This window comes from Dermacentor variabilis, chromosome 10, assembly GCF_050947875.1.
Source record: "Dermacentor variabilis isolate Ectoservices chromosome 10, ASM5094787v1, whole genome shotgun sequence".
Taxonomy (NCBI): domain Eukaryota; kingdom Metazoa; phylum Arthropoda; class Arachnida; order Ixodida; family Ixodidae; genus Dermacentor; species Dermacentor variabilis.
The window spans coordinates 87,733,156-87,755,399 of record NC_134577.1 but is presented as its reverse complement, the minus strand read 5'-3'; the positions used below and the strand labels follow the sequence as shown (position 1 = coordinate 87,755,399).

Genomic DNA, 22,244 nt, shown 5'->3' with positions numbered 1-22,244 from the left:
AGCTGGGAGTTGCTGGCGCACCTTTGATACAAGAAGAGTGCTTTTATCATTGCCGGGCTCGACCCCTCATTTCGCCATGTTTCGACGGCCATTACGCAGCTCTACACGGCCGCGTTTGATGTCCTTTAATTATGACAGGAACTGGAAAGACCCGTAATCATATTTAAGCACCTAACTAGATGTCACAATTGGAAAATTACTGGCGGTTTTCAGCAATACTGCAAAAAACGGGCGCTTTTTTTTTACATGCGTAGCAGAAATCACCTGTCTGTACACTTGGTACATCATGTATAAAAAGCCATGAGACATAACATAAGGTACCATTTGCACTGGGAGCCTCGCGATATCAGTGTCCACATTATTTTTTTCTGATAAGCGTGTATATGGCACTGAACTTTCTTATGTTTGCCCTGACATGTAATCCCACAGCATTATGCCTCGAGATAGACATATCCTCAAACATAGTTACTCATTTTTGTAGAGGTAGTAATATATTTGTACTTCTGCACATACCAACCAACGGTTATCACGAGGTATAAAGTGGCAGTTAAAAGCTATCAAATAGGAATCTACAACTTTTATGAGAAAATAGGTTAAACCACATTTGCTACCTGTCAAGCATGCAAACTTGCTGCCACGCAGGCTTTTCGCAGCCGGGGCCGAATTCACAAAGCTTTTTTGTTGGTAGTGCTAATACCATCAGCCGAATGCCTTGTGCTTATGTAGTGTGCAACATCACAATGTCGTGCTTTCTGCGCCTACAAATAGAATTACTGCGTAATAATTCATGCGACGACTAGGGCGCTTTGCAGGAATACTTGCAAGAATTTGCCATTACAAGTGGTAAGGGCTTACAGAGAAAAAGGCAAATTGGTGCATGAAAAATGCCCAAAGTGAAATGAAAAACTGGCTACCTACATAATAAGGACTCTGCCTATTGAAAGAGGCTTGAGTGACATTACGGCCTAGAGGAATAATTTACAGAAAATGTCCTTGATTTTACGACAAACGCGTATTTCGTTCGGTAATGCGCAATCATGTCAGACGCATGCCACTTTTCAGATTCATTATTCCCTATGTGCGACTCTTGCGATGCATGGCTGCTTGGTCTAAAGTGAGTTCAAAACTAGGCTGTGTGCGATAAAGTCGAGGGGACGCGACGTGCAGGTAGCACAGTTGCCTTAAGAGAAGATTTCTGTCATGGTATAAATTGTTTTAGAAAGAGGCACACAAAGACTATCATCCTTGCCATCGTGGTATGTGGCTCTTATCAGGTACTCTAAACATTACTGACCGAACAGATACGCGCCAGGTAGGCATGGCGGTTCTGCAAGATTTTATAATAAAACCAGGGTTCTTGGCCTGTTACCCGGGATATAGAACATAACCGCTCAAGCATATAATGCCAGCTTAGCATACCAGTGACGAATTATCTATTAAAGAATAAAGCGGGGATACCGGACCACTATCTGGTGCATCGTACGTTGCCATACGGACACATACGTCTCAGAAAACCATATATGGTGCGAGTGAAAATGATGAAGAAAACTCGTGGTAAGGCACCGTTAACCAGGTACACCGAACATCAAACATACCTAGTTAAGTATGCTGACGAAGCGAACATATTTTTGACAGCAATGGTTCTAATGAAAGCAGAGGCTGTGGTAACAAATACTTCGGTAATTTGGCATTCACGTTCCAATAAAATACATTTTGTTTACTTTTTCGAAAACAAATTAGGTACGTTATTTCTAGGTACAACAATACTATTGATTTGTGTGCTATTGGTAATTACTTCCAGAGCTCTAAGAGTACATGGTTGTCGTTATTGATATTTTTCGTATTTGGTACCACCGAAGCCTTTACTGGAACACACACACATAAAAAGATTTGCCTCTCTATCCGATAAAAGCTTTGGCTGTCTCTGCAAGGTAGCCAATCTGGCACCAGCGGAAGTGCTGTTGCAGATCTATTATGCCCTTAATTACATTATTTATCTTATAGCATGTTATTGGGGAAACCACCACTAACAACAGAAACTGCTCATTCTCCACGAGAGAGCTTTAAGGCACCCTCATGCCTAGTTATTATTGTAGACGAAAATATTTTTCCACGCAGGCGCTATATAGCTCGTATCAGTTGCATTAAGCGAATCAGGTCGCCTATTTTTCGCTTGCTGCACTAAGTTAGCCCCGATATGGTATAGACTCAAGACCACACGATTCCTAACAAACATCATCTCCGGTCACAAATGCTAGTGCTCACTAAATTTCGTACTATAGCAGGGAAAAGAGAAAATTTCGCTTGGTCACAACTTTTATTAAAGCGGAAAGGAAGAGTTTCCTGCGTCCTGGAGTATATGAAATGCAGCTAAACACTAATAAATTGCTTCAAATTAGTGTTTTTCATAGTACGATAGTACTGTAATGCTGCGAAAAAAATATTGAACAAGAAAACGACGATTGTCTCTGAGGCGAGCGACTGGATTTCAACGGCTATCGACCCGATATATCAACCTTGCTAACCTTCATCTGTAAACTACAACGCGCAATCCACCACCGCTTTGGTGGCGGCTGGATAACTTGATCACACTGCACGGCTCAGCATCCATCTGATCTTCGCCGAAGCCACCGCCTTTCTGGACTACCTGCATTGCCGCTGGTGGTTGATATGGGACGCGGTGAAGACAGAACCCACACGGTAAGAGCTCTAGTGGACTCTTCGTTACCATTTTCAGCTTCAAGGCAAAGCCAGCACCTGATCGAGGCCTTCACTTTCGGACTAAAATCCGCAAAGGATGTGGACGAGTGTCACAACTACTACAAACGGGTGAGCAACTACTACCATTGGGAAGGAGTATATCCGCTATCAAACGTTGTTTTTCTGAAGGGCCGCGGCACTCATGAGGTTCCATTACCACGAATATACGCTGCTTAAAACGTGGGATTGCTTCGCGTCCAAAATAAGTAGCGTTTAGGAGGATTCCGCCACGAAGACGAAAACAGAGCAGACGCTCCATCAAAGAGCGCAAGTTGCAGGCGACATGTGCACCATGTATATAGAAGTCATACTGAATCCCTGCCAACATACATCAGAGAAGAAGAAAGTTGGCCACGTGTTGAAAGTAATCGCCGAAGAAATTTGCAATTTACTCATCAGCAAGGAGAACCTCAACTCAGTCGCCGACCTAATACGCTGTGATGACCCTAATATGGGGCAAAGGTTCGTGTACTCAATGGTTCGGTTGGTTCTCTTAGGCGGAGCCTCCGAGAACCCAATTGAGGACAAATGCGTTGGTTTCAACATACACACAAAGATTTTTATCAAACTAAATAGAGGCATAAAGTAAATAGAACGAAATAGAAAGCATGCCTAAAATAAACACTCAAGCAGACATTGCGGCAGGGAACACATATAGGGCTTGCATGAGGTTAACGGGTGCGCGAGTCCGGGCTTGCCACGAGTGCAGGGACGCGTAACAGTCTCGACGCGGCGACGCGGCGACAAGCTGGCGAAAGGAGTGGCGCCGGTCTCACCATAGGTCGCGGCGTAAGCTTACGGACCGGGCGACTGGAGCGCGCCAGCTCTGTCTAGGCGAGGTAAAGCAGGCGGCTTGGTGGCAGGAGTAGACGGCGGCGGCGTTCTGGCCGGGCAGCTGGGTGTAGAGCTCGGGCCCGTAGCCCGACTGCTCTTGCCCTGCCCACGGGCACAGAAGCTCGAACGTCGGCCTCGGGCAGCAGGCGGCACGACAGACGGGGGTGGCGTTCTGGCCGGGCAGCTGGCTTAGAACTCGGGCCCGGAGCCCGACTGTTCTCGTCCTGCCCACTGGCGCAGAAGCTCACCGGCCTTGAGCAGCTGGCGGCCCGTTCAGGTAGACGGGCGACGCACAGGAACAGGTTGGCAGGAGGCCCCGGTCGGGTTAAGTCCTGGTGGGCTCGGGTCGGGAACACGACGGCCCGTCTTCAACGCCCGCTCCGGTGGTTGACCTCCTCCTGCCGTTGCTTCCTGGAACTCCCCTGGCGTCTCCCCTGCGTCTCCTTGCGTGTCCTCTCTTTCTACCAGCGCACCACGCTTTTTCTTCTGGTCTGGCCGATTTGGCATTCTCGGATTGGCTGCCTTACGCCCCGTGGTCTTTCCTAATTGGTTGCTTTTCTTCTTTTTGTTGTTTTTCATGCGCCGCGCGTTCTCGTGCCGGACGCTCTTCGGCGTCGTTGTTTTCCTTCTTCCACCTCGGCGCGTGTGCACTCAGTGTCGTCTGCTCCTGACCATCCCGATCACCGCACCATGTCGCGCACCACACATCACATACGCCAATGACGCACTTTCGAGCCCCTCAAGTCGCGAAGCATCAGATCAGAATTTCGCCCGCTTCCAAACGATACAACTGTTGCCAGCGTAGGGCATTGCCCATCACTCGATGTCGCGTCGACTATCAGGCAGACCATGCGGGGGGAGCAGAGTCGACGCGTACAAATGACCAACGACATATGCTTCTGGGACGCTCAGCAGTTTTACCGTCTCACACGTGCTCATCTGCCCATTGTTACTACCATACTGCTGCATATCCGCTTCGTTACTCTTCTGTAAACCTACAGCCAAACGAGCGATTTTATTGTCCTGACTGTCCTCGTATCCAGCTTTTCCAAACTTCAAGGTTTAGTCCGCGTGATTGCCACAAGGTGGCGCAGTGACCTTAAAATTTTCATACTTCCCGCGGTGACGTACGATGACATCAACAGAAGAAAAATCAAAGAAGTAAAAGCTATCTTTGCGCACTGAACTTCTTCACAAAGCTTGTCCCGCCAGCGTTATCAGTGTTCTTGATAAAGCGTAGCCACTCGTCTGCTGCAAATGACTTATCATGCTGCGAACGTTTCCTCGCGACGAAGATAAACTCCGCGGTGATTGATCCCGGGCTTTTCAGACGCTTCCTGCAAGGCAGCCACGGTTGTTTCTTCTTTTTTTCTTTGTTTCTAATGCTGTGGAGTGAACTGGCTCGGATAATCGCCGGAAGCACTTCGCAGCACCTTTAGCTCGGGCCTAACTCCGATGTCGCCCATTCAAATACAGGTAAAACGAAGAAACGCTTTTGTGAAATAACCACTGGGCCGGCTTTAATGAAATTTGTTGCATTTGAAAGAGCATGTTAAACTCTAGTGACAGTTGGAAGCGGCATTTTTTAATTAGTTCTGCATGTTTCAAAAGGAATTTTTAAAAATTGGGACGATTGAAAAAAAATCGAACCACGAAGCTTATAAATTCGTACCTCTGCACCCAGAAAGGATATGCCAGTTCGGTAAGCTGCATCCATGAGAGCATCGAAAGCTGGCAAAGTTGATATGTAGATTTATATCTTTGGTGAGTTTGTTACGTTGTTTACAAGGGTTTCGCAAAATTTATTTTCAGAAATTAGTGGTATTTCTGAGAGACATGTACAATGTACCAATTTCCGTCCGCTTCTGATGTACTTTTAGGTGCAATTGAAGAAATTGTGAGAGCTTTTTTGATTGCTGAGTGACAGATAGTGCCGTTTTCTGAAAATATGAGATTTTTACCAATTTTTACAGAAAATGTGATGATGCGAAAAAGAATTTACAACGAATAGTAACTATATTTTAAATCTTTATTTTAAATGCGACAAACCTCATCGAATTTGGTGCTGTGCTTGCCGAGCAAAACGATTTCTCAACTTCCATGTATTTAGATGGGAGGCCCGAGCTAAAGATTTCTCAACATCGCGCAACGTCTACGAGAGACGCCGTCGTGCACTGCTTTTCATTTTGACCAATAGGTTTCGATAAGATACCCCGTATTATTTCCATAGGAGTTTTGCTTTCCGCACTGATGGGCTACCGTAGCAGCTGCAAGTTGAGAAAATATCTGCTTAGGTATTAAGATGGACGCATAACAACTTGGTTTTGCACCTTGGGGCAAAACGTGTGACAGAATAATTGTGCGAACTGTTTCTGTGTCGTCGTCCATTAGCATGCCGTGACCGGAGGTGCTCACAATATCACGTCACATTTACTGGTCATCGGGCCAGGTGCACCTTTGGACATGACATATACATTACTTTGGTTGTCAAAGCAGTGTGCCGTCACGGTTATCCCCGTTTGTGAGAGATGACCATTGTTTATGACTATTGTGCAGTAATACATGCAGTATTAGTATGTTCTTCATATTGTCTAGCATGTGGCCGTTCTGCTTTTATAATATAGCGGCATTGCAGACTAGCAGATATGCAACGCCAAAAAGGCTGCTCACGTACTCAAAAGCATCGCGCACATCTCCTCACTCTTACTTTCATTCAAGAGTTGTGCGACTGTCAAGGACACCATTAAGGAATTTTGGCAGTTCGAGGAAGGGGACAGTCGGCACATGCATCCTTATTGCGCGAAAATCGGTATCAGCCTTCGAATAATGACACCCTTGAGTGCATCGCAAATAATGTGATGGGGTCCGCGTCGCAAATTTCATACCCATGCCTCAAACTAAACATCTCACTTTTGTTTGAAGTCGCCTGGGAGTTGCCGGGCGCTAGCATCGGCCATAGGACCTATTGCCATCACCATCATCAGCCAGGTTAAGCCCACTGCATGGCAAAGGCGTCTCCATTATTTCTTCAACTACCTCGGTCATGTACCAATTGTGGCCTTGTTCCTGCAATCCCATCCGTCCAGCCCACCTAACTTTCTGCCGCCCTCTGCTACGCTTCCCTTCCCTTGGAATCCAGTCCGTAACCCTTAATGAGCATCGGTTATCTTCCCGCCTCATTACATGTCCTGCCCATGCCCATTTCTTTTTCTTGATTTCAACTAAGATTTCATTACCACGCCTTTGTCCCCCCCCCCCCCCCAATCTGCTCTTTCTTATCCCTTAACGTTACACCCATCGTTCTTCTTTCCGTAGCTGGTTGCGTCGTCTTAAATTTAAGTAGAACCCTTTTCGTAAACCTCCGGGTTTCTGCCCCGTAAGTGAGTACTTGTAAGACACAGCTGTTATACACTTTTCTCTTGATGGATAATGGCAACCTGCTGTTCATGATCTGAGAATGCCTGCCAAATGGACCCCATACCATTCTTATGCTTCTGAATATTTCAGTCTCATGATCCGCATCCGCGGTCACTACCTGTCCCAAGTAGATGTATTCCCTAACCACTTCAAGTGCATCGCTACCTATCGTAAATTGCTGTTCTCTTCCGAGACTGGTAAACATTACTTTAGTTTTCTGCAGATTAATTCTTTACCCACCCTTCTGCTTTGCCTCTCCAGGTCAGTGAGCCTTCATTGCAATTGGTAAATTGGTAACCTGAGTTACTAAGCAAAGCAATATCATCAGCGAATCGCAAGTTACTAAGGTATTCTACATTGACTCTTATCCCCAAGTCTTGCTAATCCAGGTCTCTGAATGCCTCCTGTAAACGCTCTGTGAATAGCAATGGAGAGATCGTGTCTCCCTGCCTGACGCCTTTCTTTATTGGGATTTTGTTGCTTGATTTATGGAGCACAACGGTCACTGTGGAGCCGCTACAGATATCTTTCAGTATTTTTAGGACCTATCGCACCTCTCTTCATTCTCGCCTTATTTCGTACAATCGGGTTTCAGTTGAACTCTTTCAAGAGCATATTTATGTGTCCCAAAATTTGGCCACAGGGCCAACGTATGTTATGTCTTTTCTTAGTTCAAGTTATCTTTATGTTTATGTTAGTGCTGTCCTGAGATTTCCATCGGTTTCACCTTTCCGGAGGTGCCCTCATTTCTGTCGGCCTCTGCTCAAATTTTAGAGAGATTTTTGATAGACGTTGAAACCATAGCACGGCCCCCTTACCATGCTGCTCAAAAATTTTGTATTGTTAGGCCATCTGCAAGCCTCTGTATTTTTGCCGTTCATCAACTTCCTGAATTCACTATGAATTAAAGCCATTTTCACGACTACATTCTCAACGAAGTCAGCAATCAGGCAACGGCCATTGGATTGAAGCCATTGAATCAAACTTACCGTTGACAACCGCTTTTTCCCACTTCGACTATAACTTTTGCATTAATGAGCGCAATCCTTAAGCATATGACTTCCCAGTGTCGAAGAATACGCGGATTCCACGCACTGTGGCAATTGATGTAAGCGAAGCTCGTTCTGCAGTTTCTTATATTGAGGATATTTAGCGGTAATGGTGACTGCGAATGCTTCATTTCTTCAACGTTTTCTACAATAGCACAGTAGTGAGTTTATGTTAAGCGTTACTTTGCTTGCACCACTGATGTTTGTGTACTACACAGAATATACCGCGAGACGTGTTTGCGTGAGGCGTTGTTGCGCACCTTTGTTTATAACCTATTAGAAGGTTGAGCATTGGCATTGCCTCACAGCGCACATCGCATCACGGCTGAAGTGTTGTGCAGAATTATGGTGTTGTACGTGCTAAAGCCACAATAGGATCATGAGGCACGCCGTAGTAGCGGACTCCAGAAATTTGGACTACCGGGGGTTCTTTAACATGCACCTAAATCTAAGTTCACGGGCGTTTTTGCATTTCGCCCCCATCGAAACGCGGCCGCCGTGGCCGGGATGCGTTCCCGCGACCGCGTGCTAATGACGCTCTTCACGCAGCACTTTTGTCTAAGGCGTCGTTGTGAACTGTAGTGAAGGGCACGAGGGTAACACGCTTGCCCGAAATAAATCATTCACTATAAAATACGTTGGTGGGCTAGTTGGTTTGAATTCTTGATGTACTGTGTAACCCGCCGTGGTTGCTCAGTGGCTATGGTGTTGGGCTGCTGAGCACGAGGTCGCGGGATCGAATCCCGGCCACGGCGGCCGCATTTCGATGGGGGCGAAATGCGAAAACACCCGTGTGCTTAGATTTAGGTGCACGTTAAAGAACCCCAGGTGGTCAAAATTTCCGGAGTCCTCCACTACGGCGTGCCTCATAATCAGAAAGTGGTTTTGGCACGTAAAACCCCAAATATTATTATTATGATATACTGTGTAAATGCGACTGAACGGTGACGTAGAAAGAAACAGATACGCCGATCATGGATTCAAAACCACCAACGTGTTTTAACTATGTTAGCACTGTCTCTGGGTGTCTGTTTCATTCTACGTCCTCGTTTAATCACGCTTGCACATTCTTCTTGGAATAACCCTTCGTTCGACGGTTGGACATATGTCAAAGGCCCACAATACGAACCACCTTCAAGTCGGTATCAGCCTGCCAAGGGGGGAATTTAGATGAAACGTTTTCAAGTGGATAGGCTTTTAATTATAATAAGGATATCTTTATTTGAAATTTCCTTCCTTTCCATGAGGTGAAAGCCGACTAATAAGCATTTAAATTCTATGGATTATTAAGGCCTCCTGCTATTATAAAGTTCCTGTCTTTTCCAAAGTCCTAAAATAATATTTAAGTTATGAATTATAAATTATTGCGTTAAGTGTGTAAACACGTCACACGCAAAAGAAAGACCTAGTCCAGTTCCCAGTATTGACTCAATGAAAATGTAGCACGCCTATACTGTCACGTTGTAGTGATGCTAAAAACAAGGCAGTTCCAAAAGAGTGAGTTACGAATCTAACTCATTATAAGGCGAGCTTGCACTGAAAGAAAATAACGCACAGTAAAGTGAACAGCCCTCAGGCATTGGCACTCTGACTCTTGCAAGTCTGAACATGCCCTAACCCTGTACTGTTAGACCGGATCTATCCCGAAATTCAAACGTCACACACTTGCGCACTTTGCTCAGACTTTGGCAATTTACAACACACGCACTGGCGGTGCCCCGGGTTACGCTGCGATGAATGTGCTACGTAGTGCAAGTGGGAGACTGCCCTACGCGGTCCCAATTTGGAAGCCCAGCTATGCGCAGTCCAATGGGCCTGCCACGTGGTGGAGAAGCTGGGCCTTGCTGTCCCAATGTGTGTGCGGCCCCCCACATGCTATTGCACGGGCCGATGTCCCTCAATAAAGTTTTACCATCCATCCATCGTTTCATCATTCGAGTGTTCAGATTCGTAACCCCTAGATACGGAGTAGGTTGAGAAGTTATGTGCGTAATGAACGAAGCTACGTTAATTAACATTTCAATTATTCATCTGAGGTGGCTAAAGCTAGTGAGTAGTTCGGAGCCCGCCCTCGAGTTTATCTAGCTGAGCAAAAATATTTTTGATTGAAGATTTTTCTGTAAGTGCTATCCGAGCAAATATTTTGCAATTAAATGCTCTCTGAAAGTGTAACTGATGCAGAAAAAGTGCTTCTGTAAACTCACAGAAATAACAGCGCTTCAGGAAGGGACACGAAAGAGGAACCACACATACACTGCGCTAAGAACTTGAAGCGTTGTTCTTGCAATGATAATGAACCAACAGTCAGCCAATCCTTGTAAACCAGTAAGGTCAACCTGATCGCACCTAGGCTTTTTTGATGCCATCAAAAGTGTGGCTCTATGAGAATGTTCCTTGTGGCGTGCCGGCTTGCGATTTTTATTGACGCTCTTCTTCAAAGGCAAGGAGTTGAAAGCTTTAGTGTCAATACAGCAGCGAGCGTGTGCCGCCGAAAGCTTGCTTGGTCGCCGAAGCGATGCATGACGCAATAATGGTGCAGATTTAGCGCGTCGCTGGAATCAAGACAATGTGCTTCCGCCGAGGCAAGAAACATGACGAAATTGAACAGCTCGGCAGCTGCCCAGGGAGCCGTGCTAACGATGACGGTGCCATCGTGACAAAATCTGCGGCAGCGACATTGACAGCTCGGGCTTTTTTTGCGTTCATTTCGATTTCAGAAAAATATAATACTACAAATACAATGTGATTAGTTCTTGTCTCGTAGATTTACATATTTAAATTAACTCTATATGCTATTCATTCCCTAGAGTAGCTATAAGCAGGTAAAGCTCGCTCCCTCGCTGGCTAGCGCATACTCACAAACAGGGGCACGTGTATACAGAGAGAGAGAGAGAGAGAGAGAGAGATACGACACATATTCGCCCGCTAATACATTTGCATGCGCCCACGCATGCGCATACGCACAAAAATGTACGCACGTATGTACACGGAACTGCACACACACACAAAGGCACGTATGCTCACACACGTACACAAGCACTAGTGCGCGCGCAGATTCAAATACGCAGACACAAACAAGCGTGCTCACGCAAATAAAGTGCACGCGCATGTAGACTACGTCTCCTTCCCTGCTGCCTCAAAAAAAAAAAAAACATGCGCGTGCAAACATACCGAATGACACTCGCTCTGCGGTTACCGTTCAAATTCCAGTTATAATAAATCGCTTTACGGTTTAAATTTGGCGCTTCAACTAAATGTGCCCACTGCCCAGAGGATGCAAAGCCATTAGCTCTGGTGGTACGAAACAACCACCCATTCCAGACCGAAACACTGCTTTAACGTACCATCAATGTTCCGACTAAGTGCGATAAATGCACATGTTCTTAGAGGGTACTATCCGCTCGGCGCAGACATTGAAGCTTGTTGATACTCGGCCGATATATTGAAATAGAATTTTCCTAAATTGTGCCCATTCAGTTACGCATGTGCATTGTCGTGAAGTTCTATGGAAGGGTGGAGGTGCAAGATCCAGAATTCCTGAGTATGTCCATGCTACGAAGCCGGATAGCTTTACTTTAACCTAATGGATACGCATGCTTGTTGTCATGTTGCCCAAGGAATAAAGTCTGATAATAAAAGTGGTGACTTAACAAACGAGCAACCCATTGCTACGTTTAAAAAAAAAATGTTTCCAAGAGCACTCCTGGAAAAAGCAAACCTGAATGTTCAGTCTTGGGTTTCGGCCATCTGAGGTGAAACTATCGAACTCAGTCCTACGTGCCGCTAAAATGAAAACGTCGGGCAGCACGACACCGAATCACTTCTAGCATGAAGCGGAATGATAGGTGCTGGTGATTAAATCACTCAACCAGGGGTCCCAACAGTACCGCAATGAGACGCTCGGGTTGTTATAGATACCATGTGAATTTGCACGACTGTGTTTCAAAAATTGCCTGTGGGAACCGTGTTACGCCCAGTGTAGAGAGTCGAGATGGACACTAAGCGGAAGCTGAGTTTCCGGACAACATACCCTGTAGCGGCTGTTACAGTAGCAGCCATGCTTTTATCACAGCTGCCGTTTTTGTCTAAAAAATTGAGTACAATTTTTCGTCGTTTCCATAAGCTTCCATTGCTGAATCTTTAACCCCTCGGAGAACCAAATTCTTGCTTTCCACAGTGTGATTACGGCATTTGCCTTGTGTGGATTTTCGTCTAGAACATGTCTGTCACCTGCCTCTTTCAGGGATCGACCTGCAGCTTTAATTATTCACGAAAAACCCACTCGTTTTAGTGAAAACGCACTAGCTTCGTGCTGCGGCCGCTTGGGACGTTAGTTAGTATGCGTCCAAAAATAAATTAATTATGAAGAGCAACTGAGGAATATGGAAGAAATTAATTGGGCTGGGAGAGTGTTGAGGTATTTGTACCAAAAAACATTCATTCACACTGGAGGAAAAGAACTGGAAAGCTTACGAGCAAGTATGCGGCTGGTACGGTGAGCAGCACAGCAACAAACAACTTATATCGGAAAGTCAGAGAGGCTGAAATAATCTCATGGGTGGCGGAAATGGAAAAGAAACCTGCCGTGAGTAACTACTTAGGAGGCAAAAAGGAAATCAGGAGATAAACAATTTATAATGACTCAAAGGGAAACCTGCCGCAATTATCCAACGAATATGTAGGACGAATATGTTGCCATGTTACTGCCTGTTCACGGGGAGGCGGGACTACTGAAGCTACCGTTATGCAGCTTTTATCCTGTAATCCCCACCGCTTACGTGTGTCAGTGTACTTATGAGGTAAAAAAAAAAACTTCAATATGTATCATCTCTGCCAGCCTTCATCTGTAAACTAAACGAGCATCATCAGTATGTTTGTTCTGATACCTTCCGTTTGTAAGGTGCTCCTAAACCCTTGTTAATTTTATGTTTGTCATTTATCTTATCACGGTAACTTTTGTTGTGATCTATGGTCCTAAATTGTGAAGGAGAGCCGACACATCCGTCAGGCCTTTCAGTCCTTAGCCCCGACTCCCTCCTTTGTAACAAAAGGCAATGAAGCTTCTCTGCATTCACGTCTGAGTGGTATAGCCACCAGCTAAGCATATCTGTTTCGTGCGAAAGATCAAAAAACGATAATTGGCGGTGCATCCATACTTTGAAAAAGATTCACGATATATTTAGTTTTTCATTGGCATTGTTATGGTGTTCACAAAATTTCAGTGCACTATCTATCTATCTATCTATCTATCTATCTATCTATCTATCTATCTATCTATCTATCTATCTATCTATCTATCTATCTATCTATCTATCTATCTATCTATCTATCTATCTATCTATCTATCTATCTATCTATCTATCTATCTATCTATCTATCTATCTATCTATCTATCTATCTATCTATCTATCTATCTATCTATCTATCTATCTATCTATCTATCTATCTATCTATCTATCTATCTATCTATCTATCTATCTATCTATCTATCTATCTATCTATCTATCTATCTATCTATCTATCTATCTATCTATCTATCTATCTATCTATCTATCTATCTGTGCTGCTGTTTCCACGCTATCTATGCCCCTGGGTAGACCAGGAGCGGCGCATACCTACAGGCATAAGCCCAGCGCTCCAAGCTGGCAGCAAAGAACTTCAGTGAACGTCGGTACATACCCAGTCCCGCATCTACAGGAACCCATGTTGGCGTGAAAGAGGTTCGTTGTGAAGATTGGCATGTGCACATTACAGCGTACTCAGTGACGCAAGTATGTCCGACGGTTGCTTTCGAACCCTATAGCTGCCCAAAGCGCTGTCTATTCAACAAGGGACTGCCCAATGTCTCAGGTATCCAGGAAAGTAGGTCGGTCGGTCGGTCGGTCGGATAGATAGATAGACAGACAGACAGACAGACAGACAGACAGACAGACAGACAGACAGACAGACAGACAGGCAGACAGACAGACAGACAGACAGACAGACAGACAGACAGACAGACAGACAGACAGACAGACAGACAGACAGAATGCGAAAAGTACGTAAGTAAGTGAGTTACTCTTAAGAACGTTAACGCATTAAAAGTAGCGGAAATACGTACAATGATATACGAATACATACAGACAGCGCAAATTGGATGGAGTTCCAAAACAACCGTAATAGCGTTTAAACCAGGATACCTTGTTGTCGTCCTTGAGCTGGGCTGTGGGGAACACTTCTGCCACAGCTTTCTTGAGCTTGGGCGCGTCTGCCGCAGCCGTATGCTTGAGCAGGAACTCGAGTCGGTAGCCCTGGCCGAACTTCTGGCGCAGGCGCTGCAGCGTGCCCAGACACATCGCTTGGCCGTTGACCATGATGGTGATCCGGTCGCATGAAAACTCGCATTCGTCCATACTGCAGATTGGCGAGAGTCGTGAGAAGCACCGTATTATACTAAACGTATGCGCTAGAATTGAGAGGAAGCTTGAGCTTGGGGCATACTCCAATGTTCTCTTTTCATATACACGTACGAGGCAAAATGATTTTATGGTTTTATGCGATTTGATGAAATGAACGGTGTTGGAGAGAGGAAGCTCATCTCTGCTGACTGCTGCTAGTCAAATTTTATTTTAGAGCTTATAATTTTTTTTAAGAAGAATTGCCAAGAATTAGTAAACTAAAACTACATGCATGAAACAAAGTTTGTAAACAGGGATAATGTGCCTCAGAAAGACTGGCCAACGTTTCGATAGGAGGACCTATCTTCGTCAGAGGCGGCCTCGTCATCCTCGGCATGTTAGTTTTAAGGGTTAGTGCAGTGACGTCACGTGCGGGCGTTGTCGCTGGCGGCTGGTTTTAAAGGGAGAGATTTCACAGGTAACAAGCGCTGTCGTCCGACGTCTGTGAGCTTCGTTCTCAAGACGAGGGGACAATAGCGGGAAAGTGGGAACGCGAGGAGAAAAGAAAAGCAGAAAAAAAGAACACGAAAGAGAAATAACATTTTAAGAAAAACGGGGGCCAGGGGGTGCGTTGGGGAGGCGAGAGGTTAGGAGGCATTCAGGGCTGTCATTGGTGGCATGTTCTTGTGGCATTAGAAGAGCCGGTCAGGCGGTCAGTTCATGAGTAACACTAAATAAAAAAAAAACATGAGTTGAAAGAGTGACTTGAGTAGCATAGCAGCAATACGTCGAGTAATATTGAAGTAGTTAAGATGGCGACGAAGAGTCTGCGGTGCTATGTGTGGGGTGACTGAAAGGCAGCGGCATGGTCTTGCAAGGGCCATTGTCCCAGTCGCTCCACGTAGGTGTCGTTACGGCGGCATCCAGAAATGTCGATACCCTGGGTTGAGGTGCCAAAAAGGCATATTGACTTCGGAATGTGTTGGTGAGGATGTTTCAAAAATATATACAAAAAAGGGAGAAAAGAAGAGGGGGGAAGCGAAACCGGAATAACAAATAGGAGGGTGACGTGCGCAGAAGCAAGCGAGGGCAAGTGTACATGTACACTTGCCCATGTACACTGGCACGGAGCTTGATGTAGGGACAAACTGGTTACAGCCTGTAAATACTTATTCCAGCCCGATTAACAGACATAAGCACAATGCGTTGGCGGGCTAGTTGGTGCGAATCCATGAATACTTTGTTAAGCGCAAAAAGACAGACACAAGAAAGACGACAGGACAAGGCGCCTTGTCCTGTCGTCTTTCTTGTGTCTGTCTTTTTGCGCTTAACAAAGTATTCATGGATTAACAGACATAAAAAATCAAGTTAAGCTTAATTTATTCTAACTGCTATTCGCGCTTACAGTTGCTTGATTATCCATGCCCTTCAGCCGCCGAAGCGCTGTCGAGACGTTGGGAAGGCGCTGTTTAAGCTGCATCGTCATGAGCCTCAAGAACTGGAAAATCGCAGTGCCCTGATCCTCACGCACAGTTAAACCCAATCTTCTTGCTCACAAAGCCTTCCACATCCGCTGCCTCTCCGTGCAGTTCCTCTGACTTCATAATTACAAAGTCTAGCGATAATAGATAAGTCCCCTAAATAAATATACTTAAAAAATTCATGGCCCCAACACGATGGTTTCTCAAGTGCGATCCTATAGGGGAGAAAATGACTTCATGTGCATATTATTTCACATACGTTCTGCAACTACCACGATAGTAAAGGTGGAAAAGAATGGGTAAACTTTATGCCTGCCAATAATCTGTCTTGAAACTAATAATGAAGGATTGCTAGGAAATGCGCCAAAATGAAAGTCAAAAGTAGCCAGAAAGTAGCAGAGCGCCAACCCCTTCTTTCTGCCACCAGGCAGTCTCCTAAAGTAGCAATCTGGAGCAATGTAGCCACCAACGGCAACATTCTCCAGGATAGTGCGCGGCGCTCGTAAGTTGGTGCATACTCAACAGATGGAGATAGTAGTCAAGTATAGCCATGGAGGAAGCAAACATTCACGCAGGAACTACTCTGAGAGTTGTCTAATTATGCAGAAGTATTGCGCCACTTCCTCATCTCCACGTATACAGGTGTTATTATCAATGCCATCAAACTTGATTCGACCACAATAAACCATTATAAACCCTTATCGGTTTTTGTCAACCTTACTGGATTGGACTAGACCCGACTTTTATTAGCTTTTATCGCTTGTTATCAGCCTTATCTCACTCAATCCGACTTTTCTCCCTATTATCTGTCTTTATCGACCCCGTCGGACACGATCCTACCCTTACAAGCTCTTATAGGTCCTTATCAACATTATCGGACTTGATCTGGATTTTAAAACCCTTATCGGTACTAGTTATTAACTTTATCTGAATCAGTCCTATCATCCTAAACCCTTACCGAAATTTAGCGCCTTACGCTCCCACGTCAAACCATTATTGAGCGTCATAAGACGTATATAACCCGCCCCCCCCCCTTCACTTCTTGTCTTCGTTATCAACTGATTTACTGCTTATCTGTCTGTCTTGCGCGACATGAAGCGCGTGAGCCCTTAGAAATTGGTAGCATTAAGGTCTGTATAGGAACGCCCCGACGAAAGGCCGTTCCCGCGACCACCGAGACGCGCCAGGAATTTGGCGTGTTTGACATTCAATATTGGCAACATCCCAATTTTCCTGCTGTCTACAATGCTCCAAGTCAGCTCTATATGTAATCCCAGAGTTGGCTTTAATTACACGCTTACCAAGGTTTTCAAGACAGCCTTCGCAGAAACTGTGGTCTTTTTCTTTTACATTCGTTTTAAAGCGAGAGTTTTCATGCCCCCCTTACTCAGAAAAGCCAGGGTCGTTGCCGTTGCTCGTGCGTTAACCATGTTTTGATGGTGGGCGAAAATGTTCCACCAATCACAGCGGGACGCGCACGCCCTGTACGCCATCCGGTTCCTTGCAGCGCCACCAGGTCACACTGGCTTCCGCACATCCGCGGAGGCGACCTCGCAGGCGAGCAGCGTGCGCGTGCGGGAGACCACTCAAGGTAGACGAGGGGAAGGATTAGAATGGAAAGGAAATCGAGTAGTTCGACAGACACTGTAATGTAGGTGCTAACGATAATGGAGGATGTCCAAGGCGAGTTTCGTAAACGGATCAAAGAGCTAGAAAATTAGCTCAACATGGAGTGAGACCCACCGAAGGCAGTACAAGAAAGACTTCGAACAGTCGACGAAAAACTGAACAGGGCCGACATCAGGAACAGAAATGGTAGGGACGATGGAACGCCGCCTCCCGGCGTGACGGAACGGGATTGCGAACAATGCACGTGGAAAGCGCGGAACGTACGGTGGCAGCAGCTAGAGAGAGCCTCACCTACCTTGAAGCGGCCACAAAAGAACAAGAGGAACGAACGGGGTCCGTGCCCCATGTCAAACCTGAGTCATGAGAAAAAGATGCAAAGCGATGAAAGAGACCTCCGTAGCAGGAAGGAGTGAAAATGTGATAACACCCGGTGACTCAAATCTGACTAGGTGCTCAGAGGCAATTGTGGAGACAGTGAAATGAGACAGTGAAGTAGCGGTACGGATGTTTCCGGGGCGGACAGTGCCTTTGTCATTGAGCGAGCAAAACAAAGCCTCGCAGAAATGCACATGGACGCAACCTCGTAATAGTAGCGGCTGGGCTAAATGACGCCCAAAAAATGGACAGGACTGGCGCAGTGCTTGGCGAAGGAAGTAGACGACTTGCGCTGTTGTTCCCTTAGGTGCAGATTGTGGTGTGTACGGAGCTACGTGACCGTAACACGCATAGAGCGACTGCAGTCACTAATGAGGCGATATGGAGAGTGAGCCAAAAAAAAAGATTTCGAGGTTGTGAAAGCCAACAGGGAAGTGAGAAGGTATGATGGCTTTCAATGAGACGGAATCCACTTCAATCACAGGCCTGAGCAAGTAGTGGGCTGGCGACTTGCTGGTCGCGCAATTGCTTTTTTTTTGTGGGTCCGACGGGCATTCAGGAGGCCAGGACAAGAAGTAAGGAAGAAGGTTCCCTAGGGTAACCTCAGACTAGCATGACCGCAAATAATAGAAAGGGGAGGAAAAGAAGATAGAAGAAAGCTCGCCGTGCTATAGGACTCGTAAACATGCAGGGCGGGAGAAGAAAGAAAATGTGATTAGAGATTCAGGAGCAGTTATATAGACAACAAATAGTCGTGCGTGCGATAGCCAAAGTGCATCTGGGAGAATAAGAAAGGCCACTATTCATTGAGAATTATATTTCGGGAAGGTTAGACGGAACTAAATTGAAAAAAAAAAAAGAATGGAGTGTCCGAATGGTCATGCATTTGGGAGCCAAAGGGGAAAGAGTAAATTTAAACTGTCTAGAGCATATCAGGTTGTAAGCACAAATATTGGCAAGAATGCTTCGCTGGGCGTAACGTATTTATGGAAGTGAAAGATCGCTAAGAGAAGAACCAAGGGTTAGCTGGAACGCCTAAATGCCTGACGAGGAAGCAGCACAGAGAGTGACCACAAACATATCATTTTGAAATTGGGGCTAAGTATTAAAGAGAGCAACGAGCGTAGTGTTAATTTTAATGCTAAACAAGTAACCAATATAATGAGAAGAATCGAGAAAGAACGTGGACAATGGCCAACCATAAAGCCGAAAAATAGTGAAATACTAAGTGTAATGACGACAGAAATACGGAAAGAGAAGCAACAGGCTTGTTGGAAAGGAAAAATGAAAGCGAGAAGCTTGTAGAACCGTGAGATACGAGAAGCGATTGATGAATGACAGAATGAATCACGAGAGCACAGGCAGGCAAAAAGCGCTGTTGCCGCTGGATGACATGGACAAAAATGGGAAATATACTGGAAGAGAAAAGATCCATGGTTCCAATACTGGTTCAAGCAGAGGTACAATGCTAAAGTCAACGGTGCTTGTCAGAACTGCATAAGGAAAAGGCCGCACCTAAAATATATCGGAACCCAATAAACTTATTGGGCACTAATTCTGGAACACTGCAACGACATATCCTAGACGAAGGCGGAAACCAACTGGAAGGGTTGCTGAATTAAATAACACCCTAAACAAAGCAGCCGATTCATTCCAAAGTAATGACTAGGTGGCTTTAAGAAAGTAGAGCATGAACGAGAATCAAAGGGAAGAAGAGCTCGTGCTGAAGAACTTAAACTGGACGAAAGCCGAATAGAAAAGGCAAGGCTCCGCTAAGTTGAATGACGACATGGTACGAACATGCGAAGAATGCCTGTTAATACTACTTGATAAAAACATAAAAAATGTGAGTGAGCAAGTCGCAGCGGCTTCCCCAGGTGACGGCGTTTGCTAAGAAAGGCAGTAGGAGCACGTTAGCCGCGTCCCCGTTCTGCTGCAGCATCTGCTGCCTTGCTGACCATGGCGCTCGCCGCTGTCCTCAGCGACGTTATACCTGCTGCCTTGAATCCCTGCGACGCGGATACGGTGACTCATGATCATGACTCTCGGTCCCGCATCGCTCCAGGAATGTGGCTTCCCCATGCTCACACCGCGTTCGCACCTTTGTCAGCCGCGAGGTTCAACACGAGAAACCAGTCTTTCTTGTTGCTGCCGCATTCCCGCGGCGACCAACAAGGAACCCTATAGGGCTCCTTTTTGTCAACCATGTCAACCCTGTGTGTTGTGAACCCTGTTGTGAACCTTGTGAACCCGATGAGAGCGGCGAACGTGCGATCCTGCTCCGGTCCCCATGAGAATGACGTGTTCTTCTTTAGAAGATCTGTCAAAGGCCGAGCAACGTTGGTGAAGCTTTTTACGAAATGGTGAAAGTAAGAACACAGGCCAACGAAGCAGCGCATGTCAGAGGCAGAACGTGGCACAGGTAAACTGCGTATGGCGCGAATTTTTTCCGGACCTGGTCGGACACCGGATGCGTCCACGATGTGTCCCAACACGGTGATGTGACGGCGCCCAAATTGACGGTTCGGGGTGTTCAGTTGAAGGCCGGCTATTCGGAAGACTGCGAGAATAGCAGTGAGTCGGGTAAGGTGGCTGCCGAACGTGGGAGAAAAAACTATAACGTCGCCAAAGTAACAAAGACAGATGGTCCATTTGTAGCCTCGCAGAAGAGAGTCCATCATACGGTGAAATGTCGTAAGGGCATTGCAAAGGACAAAGGGCAAGATTTTGAACTGATGTAAGCCATCCGGCGTGATGAAGGCCGTCTTCTCGCAGCCCATTTCATCAACTGAAATCTGCCAGTAGCCGGATCGAAGATCGATGGACGAGAAGTATTTAGCTCCGCGCAAGTAGTCCAAGGCGTCATCAATGCGTGGTAGTAGGTAGACGTTTTTCGCATGATGTTGTTTAAGTGGCAATAATTGACGCCAAAACGCCAGGCACCATCTTTCTTTTTCACAAGGAAGACATGCAAAGCCCAAGGGCTGACTGATGGCTCGATGACGATTTTGTCCACTTCTAATTGGATGATTCGACGTTCAGCATGCGATACACGATAGGGATGCCGACGAATAGGATTCGTACGTCCCGTGTTTATACGGTGGTGAACAAGAGATGTTTGGACTAATGACCTGTCGCTAAAATCAAAGATGTCACTGTACGATTCAAGAAGGAGTCGTATGTCCGTGGCCTGTGCAGAGGTGAGGGCAAGTGCAATCATTTTCGCGAAGTCATCTGTTAAGGAACCACAGCTGTGAGCTGCAATTGGCGCTAATAAGCCACTCTCGTCATTCGGAGTCTCAATGTCAAATCCACAAGTACTAGAAACGCTGGCCAAGAACATTCCGGCCGGATGCACTTGAGGGCACAGGCTGAAATTAAGAAGCAGTAGAACGACATGGTTATTAGTAACCGTGCCCACGTATGCGAAAATGCTACGTTCCGGTTCGAAAGCACGTCAATTATGGGGTGCAGCACATATTCACCGTCAGGAACCTGTGCCTGGCTGATCAAAGTGACGTAAATACCTCGGGTGACAGACGCACATCTTGAAGCAAGCACAATTAAGCACGGTAAGGCGGTACTCGAAGCTCCGGCGAGTTGAGGCAGTTCAAACTGAAGAACACCGGTCGGGTAGCCGATGAGCAGAATGAGTGGATAAAAAGTCAAATCCAAGGATGACGTCGTGAGGGAAGTTGTCGATCACAGCAAAGAGAACAGAAGTAGGGCGGCTGGCTATAATTAAACGCGTAGTACACATTCCAAGAACAACCAACACGCCGCCGTTGGCCACACGAAGCATTCGCGCAGCTGCTGGGGTGAGGACCTTCTTTAAACGTCTACCTAGGCTAGCACTCATCACATATACGTGGGCTTCAGTGTCGACGAGTGTTTGGACAGGTACGCCGTCTATGTTGACGTGAATTACACTTCTTGTGGGCACAGACAGGATTTGCTGCAGTAATCGGCAATGCAGCACCGCCTCCGAGGGCCGCATTTCCTAGTTTTCCGAAAGGGTGCGGCCTAAACCCACAGGGGACGAAAGGCGACGTGGCTTCGATGAACGGGATGATGGGCGACGTGTTTGCGGTGAACGAGACTAGTGTCCGCACGGCGATGGTGAGCGGCTGTACCACGGGTTCCGAGCACTGCTGGCGGCGCTGTTAGACTCGGCGGTTGGAGAAACATTGTCAGTATTTCCATCAAAACGGCTCAAGTTGGTTGGCGTGCGAGGTGTTGAGGGCCACGAGTTGCGACAGTGTCGGGTGACCGGACCATTGCGGTGACAGGTGAAACATATCGGCTGGTCGTCCGTAGTTCTC

General features: G+C 46.2%; 1 protein-coding gene across 2 annotated transcripts in view; it reads right to left on the bottom strand.

The window, feature by feature from the left end:
- Window positions 1–22,244, bottom strand: part of LOC142560768 (phospholipid-transporting ATPase ABCA3-like) — a 41,044-nt gene that overhangs the window by 1,650 nt on the left and 17,150 nt on the right. Inside the window, exon 1 of one of the 2 annotated variants that reach the window (XR_012823426.1) lies at window positions 3,537–4,372. Coding sequence is in view for 1 of the 2 variants with exons in the window: in XM_075673097.1 (XP_075529212.1) it covers window positions 14,240–14,453 (214 nt within the window). In the remaining variant the exon portion in view is untranslated. Of the gene's footprint in view, window positions 1–3,536; window positions 4,373–14,239; window positions 14,454–22,244 lie in introns of those variants that run through there. The other variant, XM_075673097.1, reaches the window with a different exon arrangement.